The sequence below is a fragment of the Dreissena polymorpha genome, chromosome 1, assembly GCF_020536995.1.
Source record: "Dreissena polymorpha isolate Duluth1 chromosome 1, UMN_Dpol_1.0, whole genome shotgun sequence".
NCBI lineage: Eukaryota > Metazoa > Mollusca > Bivalvia > Myida > Dreissenidae > Dreissena > Dreissena polymorpha.
The window spans coordinates 105,864,419-105,875,378 of record NC_068355.1 but is presented as its reverse complement, the minus strand read 5'-3'; the positions used below and the strand labels follow the sequence as shown (position 1 = coordinate 105,875,378).

General features: G+C 36.1%; 2 protein-coding genes across 29 annotated transcripts in view; one reads left to right on the top strand and one right to left on the bottom strand.

The window, feature by feature from the left end:
• The window catches only part of LOC127865197 (eukaryotic translation initiation factor 4H-like), a 394,459-nt gene that overhangs the window by 34,398 nt on the left and 349,101 nt on the right, over positions 1–10,960 (top strand). The gene's annotated exons all lie outside the window — the stretch shown is intronic.
• LOC127865166 (myb-binding protein 1A-like) overlaps positions 1–10,960 on the bottom strand; it is a 277,075-nt gene that overhangs the window by 154,565 nt on the left and 111,550 nt on the right. For 4 of the 21 annotated variants that reach the window (XM_052405106.1, XM_052405105.1, XM_052405092.1 and 1 more), the window contains 3 exons: positions 8,021–8,123; positions 4,421–4,515; positions 4,192–4,284 (listed from right to left, as the gene is read on the bottom strand). The exons of 12 other annotated variants lie outside the window; for them this stretch is intronic. In XM_052405106.1, coding sequence (XP_052261066.1) covers positions 4,192–4,284; positions 4,421–4,515; positions 8,021–8,123 — 291 coding nt within the window. The remainder of the gene's footprint in view (positions 1–4,191; positions 4,285–4,420; positions 4,516–8,020; positions 8,124–10,960) is intronic. 5 more of the 21 variants (XM_052405111.1, XM_052405097.1, XM_052405113.1 and 2 more) reach the window with 5 other exon arrangements.

The following is a 10,960-nucleotide window of genomic DNA, read 5'->3' as shown; positions in this document are numbered from 1 at the left end:
GAGTCATGATCAATTGTACCTATGAATTTCATGATCCATAGGCATAAGAGCTCTTGAGTTATTATTGGAAACCATTTTTTCTATTTCGGGGTCCACCAGACCTGACCTCATTTGACCAGTTGACCTGAAAATCAATAGGGGTCATCTACGAGTCATGATCAATGTAACTATGAAGTTTCATGATCCTGGGCCTAAGCGTCTTGAGTTATCATCCGTAAACCCATTTTACTATTTTGGGTCAGTCGTGACCTTGACCTTTGACCTAGTGACCTGAAAAATCAATAGGGGTCATCTACGAGTTATGATCAATGACCTTATGAAGTTTCATGATCCTAGGCCTAAGCGTTCTTGAGTTATCATCTGGAAACCATTTTTACTATTCGGGTCATCGTGACCTTGACCTTTGACCTAGTGACCTCAAAATCCATAGGGGTTATCTGCGAGTCATGATCAATGTAGCTATGAAGTGTCATGATCCTAGGCATAAGTGTTCTTGAGTAATCATCCGGAAACCATTTTATTGCTTTGGTCACTATGACCTTGACCTTTGACCAAGTGACATGAAAATCAATAGGGTCATCTGCGAGTCATGATCAATGTACCTATGAAGTTTTATGATCCTTGGCATAAGCGCTCTTGAGTTATCATCCGGAAACCATCTGGTGGACAGACGGACCGACATGAGCAAAACAATATACCCCCTCTTCTTCGAAGGGGGGGGGGGCATAATGAGAAAACTACCCCCCTCCCAGCAGCCATGTTATTCAACTGACCGGAACCATTTTTGAACTCAACTCTCATATCAAGGAAACAAATGTTCTGAGCAAATTTCATGAAAATTGGGCCAAAAATGTGACTTCTACTGTGTTCACATGTTTTCACTATATACAAATAAAGAAAAATGCCCCGCCCACTGGCAGCCATGTTTCTTCACCAATCCCGACCATTTTCAAACTCTGTCCGAGATATCAATAAAAACCAATGTTTTGACCAACTTTCATGATGATTGGGCAAAAATTGTGACTTCTAGAGTGTTTACAAGGTTTCTCTATAGCCAAATAGGGAAAACTGCCACTATATACATATAGAGAAAAATGTGTCGCCCACTGGCGGCAATGTTTTTTCACCGATCTCAACCATTTTCGAACTCGTCCGAGACATCAATTGAACCAATGTTTCGACCAACTTCATGATGATTGGGCTAAAATTGTGACTTCTAGAGTGGTTACAAGGTTTCTCTATAGCCAAATAAGGAAAACTGCCTCCGCCCACTGGTGGCCATGTTTTTTCAACGGATAGGAACCACTTTTGAACTCAACCAAGATATCATTAAGACAAACATTTTGACAAAGTTACATGAAGATTGGGCATGAAATGTGACTTCTACAGTGTTTACAAGGTTTTTCTTTTTTTTGACTTAGTTTTTGACCCGGCACAACCCAGTTTCGAACTCGGCTGAGATTTCATTGGGACAAAGTCTGACCAAGTTTCATGAAGATGGGACAAGTAATGTGGCCTCTAGAGTGTTTACTAGCTAATGTCAACGGAAGACGAACGGACAAAGACCGGTCACAAAAGCTCACCTGAGCAATCAGGTGAGCTAAAAATATATCAAACAGTTCAACCAGCTTTTATTACTGACCACTGATATAAACATCTGGCATACAGCAAAGTGAGAGGGTCAGTAAGCTGAGTGGTAAATATTTACCACATGCAATGATCAATATCTGGGGTCTAACAATTCTAGAGCAGAACTAAAATAGATTGGGAAATATGACTCAGCAGGTTAAACAATGGAGATAGATACTGCAAAATTGTGTACATGTTGTCTTCATTTCAGCTTTCTCTTAGTTGATAGGCTTACCATAAGTAATAATGACTAAAACAGTTGTTAATTATGAAAATTCTGTGTTTATGAAAAATTAAATAAAACAGTTAATGGTACATAATACTGACATAATAAAACCAAACTTTACTAACATGACACAAATGTTCTGACCAAATTTCATGAAGATGGGCAACTGAATTAAATAAAACTAGAGTGTTAACAAGATTTTACTATAGCTGTATAAGGAAAAATGCCCCGCCCCATTGGAAGCCGTGTTTTTCAAGCAATCATAATAATTTTCGAACTCATTTAAGATATCATTGAGACCATCTTCTGACCAAATTTCATGAAGATTGGACAATAAATGTGGCCTCTAGTGTTAACAAGGTTTTACTAAAGCCTATATAGCATTATAAGGAAAAATTCCCCACCCCTGGTTGGCCATGTTTTTTAAAGCAACAAAACCATTTTCGAACTCATCCAAGATATCATTGGGACAAATCTTCAGACCAAGTTTCATGATGATCGGAAAATAAATGTGACCTCTAGAAGTGTTAAACAAGGTCATACATTTCAATATAATTTAAAATATAACTTGAGAAGAACATGTGTCGAAAAATGCGAAATAAGCGAGATATTTAATTCTGAAATCGAAAATGTCTGTGCAGTAGAATTCGCCAGAATGTATATCATGCATGTACGATGTGAATCTTAATTAAGTTTAATGGTTGTTTTTAAATTCCTGCAGCGATTGTCTATTCATTTTACCACACGAACACTACTCCGATCCTAATAAAAAGACGAATTCTTCGGTTATTGTAGGAAAATATGTACGAAATATCTTCGTCACCCACAGCTCGGGGCGCTAAATTGTCTTTGCTGCATTTTATGAAATTTGTCTTCAATATCTTGCCTATTTTTGTGTTATTGTAACATGTATTTATCAATATATTACAATTTAACACATATAAAAATCGTATAGTCTCGCTTTAATTGTTTGACAAAAGAATGCCATATTGTACAGAATCATCAAACAATAAAAAACATATTCAAAGGTCTGCTATCTTCCAGAATGTAAAACTATCATTTATAATTAATTCCACTTAATCTTCTTGTGCTTAAAACAAATATTTTAAAAAGGGAGACAACTCTGTCAATTCAACATAATTTTACATTTGCAGTTACTTCCCTTGACATGAAAAACTATATAGTGTTCAAAAGCTGTTATTACTACATAAATATAAGGAAAATGACCCCCCCCCCAGCGGCCATGCTTTTTTACCGATCCGAACCATTTTCGAACTCAACTGTCATATCCAAAAAACACATGTTCTGACCAAATTTCATGAACGTTGGACCAAAAATGTGACTTCTAGAGTGTTCCCATGTTTTCACTATATACATTTAGAGAAAACTGCCCCGCCCCTGGCGGCCGTGTTTTTTCACCAATCTGGACCATTTTCAAACTCGTCCAAGAAATCAATAAAACCAATGTTTTGACCAACTTGTGACTTCTAGAGTGTTTACAAGGTTTCTCTATAGCCAAATAAGGAAAACTGCCCCGCCCACTGGCGGCCATGTTTTTCAACACACAGGAACCACTTTTGAACTCAATCAAGATATCATTAAGACAAACATTTTGACAAAGTTACATGAAGATTGAACATAAAATGTGACTTCTACAGTGTTTACAAGGTTTTTCTTATTTTTTACCTAGTGACCTAGTTTTTGACCCGGCACAACCCAGTTTCGAACTCGGCCTAGATTTAATTGGGGCAAAGCTTTTGATACAGTTTCATGAAGATGGGACAAGAAATGTGGCCTCTAGAGTGTTTACGAGCAAATGTTTACGGACGGATGGACAGACATACGACGGACAAAGACCGGTCAGAAAAGCTCACCTGAGCAATGAGGTGAGCTAAAAAGAAGAAATTCATTTCCCATGACTGTAATATTAAAAACATTCAAAGAGCAGTTTTACGTCCAATAAATCACTCATTCCATATTTCCTCAAAAAGGTGATGAAAGATCTCCATTTGAATCTGAAACAGCAGCACACTAAACATATATGCACTTTAATTCATCATTACCATTTTTTATCTATACATCCATTTGTATTTCCAAAGCACTTTGAAAACATTATTACACTATAATTAATGGTAATATTTATCTTTGCACCTATGTTCTTTGCATAATATCAAGCATGTTAAACACATTTGCATAACAGTTTAAGAACATAATAATCTTTTAATAAAGTAGCAAGTTAAAGATTTAGTAATACAATTTTGCTTTTAAATACATTCAGTAGGGTTACAATACAATGCTGAAAGATGTTCCACACAACTGAATAATTAGCATGTTACCATGCGTCTGATTCTGACTGATAGTTCATCTGTCCTCTTTGGTCTGAGGGAGGCTACAACAGTGACAATGTCTGGAACCAGGATCTCCTCCATCTGCAATGTGGTACACATGCACTAGATAAGTGTATTCTATGGATACTTGACACAAATTCCAATTAATACAGGTAGTTAAAAATCACAAAATCATAAATATGGTGCTCTCCAATAGTACCGTACTACAAGGACTTACCACAGATGCATCTTTTAAAGATGGAAGAAGGCTTTCAAACATGTGCAGTGCTAATATTTTTTTGGAAACCTTGGTATCTCCTGTCAGAAGTGGCCCTAAAACATGCACAAAAACAAAAACTACTTTTAAAAGTGTTTAAACTCGTGTTGGTTCATGAAATATTGATTAAAACACAGAAGTATGTAGTTGTCTCAATTTGTTTAAAAAAAAGCTTAATTATAATAGCTGTAAGATGTTTGTTTTTTTATTTCTAGAAGGCACATTATTGGTGACTTCATAACTAAATCAACAGCTCCTACAATCATAAGAAAACAATTATATTTAAATACATCTGTAAATCTAAGTAACTGTTGTTAAAAAACTTGTTTCTGGTCCTGATTTGTTATAGCAACTAAGCTGTATAATCATTTGTGTCGTGTTCTGAGAAAATTTGGCTTAATTCATGTGCGTAAAGTGTCGTCCCAGATTAGCCTGTGCGGTCCCCACAGGCTAATCAGGGACAACACTTTCCGCTTTAATGGTATTTTTTGTTTAAAGGAAGTCCCTTTTTACCGAAAATCTAGTTTAAGCAGAAAGTGGTGTCCCTGATTAGCCTGTGCGTACTGCACAGGCTAATGTGGGACGACACTTTACGCACATGAATTATGCCAAGTTTTCTCAGAACACGACACATTTCATGTTGAGCATTTAAATGTAGGATTTCGTTGTTTTCTGATTATAAAAGTCAAGTATGAGAATACAAAACCAAATAACAGCAATATTCATTCACCTTATCATTATCTACAAAAGAATGTACATGTGTAAGAACTACCATGTAAACTACTTATGGTGTTATATTACATAAATATCCGATGCCATAGACAATGATACAGTGTATTTTGTGTGTTTGTGATGATATGCTGTGGCTTTGTGATAAAAGGCTGTGTGTTTGTGATATTATGCTGTGTGTTTGTGATGGCATGCTGTGGGTTTGTGATTTTATGCTGTGGGTTTGTTATGATATGATGTGGGTTTGTGATGATATGGTGTGGGTTTGTGATGATATGCTGTGGGTTTGTGATGATATGCTGTGTGCTTGTGATATGGTGTGGGTTTGTGATGATATGCTGTGGGTTTGTGATTTTATGCTGTGTGCTTGTGATGATATGGTGTGGGTTTGTGATGATATGCTGTGGGTTTGTGATTTTATGATGTGTGCTTGTGATGATATGGTGTGGGTTTGTGATGATATGCTGTGGGTTTGTGATGATATGGTGTGGGTTTGTGATGATATGCTGTGGGTTTGTGATGATATGCTGTGGGTTTGTATGATATGCTGTGGGTTTGTATGATATGCTGTGTGCTTGTGATGATATGCTGTGGGTTTGTTATGATATGCTGTGGGTTTGTGATGATATGCTGTGTGCTTGTAATGATATGCTGTGGGTTTGCAATGGCATTCTGCGGGTTTGTGATGATATGCTGTGTGCTTGTAATGATATGCTGTGGGTTTGCAATGGCATTCTGCGGGTTTGTGATGATATGCTGTGTGCTTGTGATGATATGCTGTGGGTTTGTTATGATATGGGTTTGTAATGATATGCTGTGTGCTTGTAATGATATGCTGTGGGTTAATTTGCAATGGCATTTTGCGGGTTTATGACGATATGTTGTGTGCTTGTGATGATATGTTGTGATCTTGTGATGATAAGCTGAGGGTTTGTGATTATATGATGTGTGCTTATGATGATATGCTGTGGGTTTGTGATATGCTGTGTGCTTGTGATGGTATGCTGTGTGCTTGTGATGATATGCTGTGGATTTGTGATTATATGTGGGTTTGTGATGGCATGCTGTGGGTTTGTGAAGATATGCTGTGGGATTGTGAAGGCGTGCTGTGGGTTTGTGATGGTATGCTGTGTTCTTGTGATGGCATGCTGTGGGTTTGTGATGGCATGCTGTGGGTTTGTGGCGATATGATGTGTGCTTGTGACAATATGCTGTGGGTTTGTGTGTGATGATATGCTGTGTAGAGCTAAGGATACGGTCGATGAATCGAAAAACCGGTTCAACGCCGCCGATTCGATTTCGATACCAATACGGCCAATTTCGATTCGATTTACTGCAATCCCGATTGATCCGCATTTTAAACCTTACTTTCCAAAACTGTTGACTTAACGTTCTTGTCATTTGTAATACGTATTTTGATTGGTCAATAGCCAATATGGATCCAATGAATGAATAACATGCTCAGCATTACATCAGCCGGTTAAAATGGCTTCTTCAACCATGCTGAAGACGCACCGTCAAAATTTAAATTAAAGTATTTCAAACATTTCGGGTTTTCGAAGTTTCTGATGCAAAGGCAACTTGCAAAACGTGTTTTGTTGACGCAAGTTACCCATATGGTTTGTTTACTAAACTGTGTGCATTTTGTTAAGAAGTCAACTGGATGTTGTTTATATACTTACATTTTAGTTTGTTGTTGTTTTCTGTTAAACGCATGTGCATTTTATGTTATTTAAGAATAAATCAACAGGATGTTGTGTTCAATAAATGTGTTACTCATAAAACAATGTTGCGTTTTAAATTGTATTTAAAAAATTAAACACTTTAAATGTACAACATAATAAGTTAATAACAAATACCAAACATATTAATTCATGCTCTTGACAAACCAAACATGAAATAGTTAGCAAAATAAGCAGCATATAGTTTAATTTAAATCGAATCGAAAATAATCCAATCGGACCATTTGGTATCGAAATCAAATCGAATGATGGGTGAATTGTTACAGCTCTAATGCCCTGTGATTGTGATAGCATGATGTTGGTTTGTGATGATATGATGAGCGTCTGTGATGATATGCTGTGGGTTTTGTGATGATATGCTGTGGATTTGTGATGATATGCTGTGGGTCTGTGATGATATGCTGTGTGCTTGTGATGATATGCTGTGGATTTGTGATGATATGCTGTGTGATTGTGATGACATTATGTGGGTTTGTGATGATATGCTGTGTGATTGTGATGACATTATGTGGGTTTTGAGATGATATGATGTGTGCTTGTGTATGGATGCTGTGTGCTTGTGATGATACGCTGTGGGTTTGTGATGGCATGTTGGGTGTTTGTGATATGCTGTGGGTTTGTGATGATATGCTGTGGATTTTGTGTTGATATTATGTGTGCTTGTGATTGGATGCTGTGTGCTTGTGATGATACACTGTGGGTTTGTGATGGCATGTTGAGTGTTTGTGATAATTTTCTGTGTGCTTGTGATGATATGCTGTGTGCTTGTAATGATATGTGATGTGTTTATGATGATATGCTGCGTGTTTGTGATGGAATGCTGTGGGTTTGTGATGGCATGATGTGCGTTTGTGATTATATGCTGTGGGTTTGTGATGGCATGCTGTGGGTTTGTGATGATATGCTGTGGGTGTGTGATAATACGAAGACAAAGCCCACTAAGGCAAACACAAAGCATTCTATTATAAGCACATATTTAAAGTTATAAATAAACTGACATCATTTCAATTAAACAACCAATATAGCAATAGTCAACATAACACAGACAATGCATTAAATACAAATGGCTTATATTAGTGTGTATACTTACTGCATACACATTTCCAAAATGTAGCCACTTCTGACTTCTCATTCACTGTCAACAATATTTCATTTATGCAATTATGAATCGTCGGGTGACAGCTGGTGCTTGCCTGTAGAGTTGAGAAGAAACAAAAGTTAAAGAAGATTCATCAAAATTAATATTCATATACTCAGTGCTCCAGCCAGCTCTTCAAAATAGAGGGGAGCTTCCCCAAAAAGGGCAAATTTCACGCGTAATTTTGGAAAATAGGGCATTTGGTTATAAATATACTTAAGTATATACTTTGCTTATACTATATACTTATGAATTGTAAACATTAGTGCATTGGATGTTTTCACCAATTGTATGCTGTTCCTCATTTTGTGTAATGAAATTATAACAAATATATTACTATCTACATTGGCGCTAAGGAAAACAACTTTGTAGCCAATTTCATAAACGACTTGGGCTAGCATCCGACTACACGCATTAGAGATATGTAGATATCATATTTCTTTCTGGTGTGTGTGTGTGTGGGAGGATTTTTATGTTTTTTATCACCTATCATCATTGAACTGCATGTTAATCTGTCAGGTTCCAGTTTAAGCATCAGTGGCCTTGTAGAAGAAATGAAGAAAACATGAAATAAATTCAGGGGTTTCACTGGGTCAAATTAATGTTGTGACTGTCACCTCTTAATTTGTATAAATTTGAATAACTGTGAGTCAATGTTTTTCCACAATAATAATATTAATTAAAACAATAATCTATATTGACAAATTTAAAGTCTGAACAATGATCAATGTCACCATGAAGTAGCATCCAGTCTGGAGATTAAAAATGAAACATTGATATATTTATTTTACAACACGTTATTTCAACTAATGTCAACAACGTTGACCGTTTTGTTAGGTCGCGAAAATATATGACATTATCAAAATTACATTTTACTTGCAGAGTGATAAATCCACCATCCAAAAAAGCTCTTTATTTGTTGAAATAACAACTGTCTGCCCCTATTCATGTTAAAATTCATCATGATTGAGGACAGACAGAGTTTTAAAGTTCAGAAATAAAATCCAAACACAAATATGTTTTTCAATGCCGTAATTTCGGACTTAAAATTAACCGCATATTCACATTAAAAAAAAATGATTAATTTTCAAATTTTAATGTGTTTTGAATTAAAAATCACTATTTTGGCAAACAAAAAATCATAGCCAAAGAATTCAGAAGTTTAAACAAGAGGGCCATGATGGCCCTGAATCGCTCACCTGACTAACCTTGCTTCATGAACTTAAATTTTTTTAGACCCATATACAATCCCAAGCCAAATTTCATTAATTAATACATTCTGACAAAATTTCATTAAGACGTGATGAAAACTGTGACCTCTTTCATCTACACAAGGTTTTACTAGAATTTGCCCGGTGACCTAATTTTTGACCCCAGATGACCCATATACGATCCAAAATCAGATATTATCAAGATAAACATTCTGACCATATTTCATTAAGATCATATGAAAACTATGACCTCTATTGTCTTCACAAAGTTTTTCTATGATTTGACCTAGTTTTTGACCCCAGATGACCCTAATACAATCCCAACCCAGATTTCATCAAGATTAATATTCTGGCCAAATTTCATAAAGATTTAATGAAAACTGTGACCTCTACTGTCTACAAAAGTTTGTTTTTTTAATCTGACCTAGTTTTTGACCCTAGATGACCCAAAGTCAATCCCAATCCAGATTTTAACAAGACAAACATTCTGACTATATTTCAATAAAATCTGATGAAAATTGTGACCTCTATAGTCTACACAAGGTTTTTCTATTATTTGACCTAGTGCCTAGTTGCTGACCCCAGATGACCCAAATACAATCCAAACAGGGCTCCTCTTGCCCAAAAATTTCTGTGGCCAACATTTTAGCCAAATGGAATTTTGTGTAGCCAAATTTTAGAAACTGTAGCCAAAGTTTTAGCAAAGCATTTGCAGGGGTCAAAGTTGGATATTTTGAAAATCCTGAACATAAAGCTGGGGGCCAGGGGGCCGCAGGGCCCTCGGTGGGTCCAGGGGACAAGGGGGCCAGAGGCCCCCTGAAGCTCCTGGATTCGACACATTTAAAGGGTGCCTGTACCTGTTCTGGTGATTCTATTTTCTTAAAAAAACAACATACACATATATTTAAAAATCTTCATGTATTTGATAAAGAACACAAAGTTAGTCAAAAGGCAATTCATTCACATGCACCCTCTGTCTGGCATGGACTCGACTGCAGGTGTTGCTTTTGAAGAACCAGATAAATCCTGTAACAGTGGTTACAAATTATATTTTTCACACATACTTTAAAAAAGTCAATAATACATGTTTAATTAATGCAGAATCAAATGTCACCATTTATATTCACAGAATCATGCTGCCAGAAGCCTCCACATACACCTAAGAAAATTGGGTATGGTGGCTTCTGCTAAACAGTTAAAATTGAACATTTCAGCATGGGTTCCCCTAGTTTTTATCCCAATAGTTGTTTGAATGCTAAATAATTGTATCCTGGTGTGACCCAAATTTGACGATGTAACGGTTACATGAAGCAATATTTAGCAAATAATTTAAGAAATAATGAATGTTTAATAGCACAAAATAATAATTTTAAACTCGGCTGTATTACTTTGAAATGATTCAAGACAATAATTATCCATTTAATCGATAAAAATAGAACATCGTCGAATTAAGGTGTCGGCGAATTTGGATTACGGTAGGTTGCCCATATTTGTTTTACAAAAAGTAAAAAAAACAACATTTCTTGCTGCTGGGCTCATATGTTGGGGACAATAAAACATTTTATTTAACTAAAAAAGACCTGTCCCAGTCAGCAAAAATGGCGTATTTGATCGTATTTTCAATTACTGTTAAAATTCTTTTCCTGATTTATGCTTTATTCAAAGGTCAAAATGTTTTAAA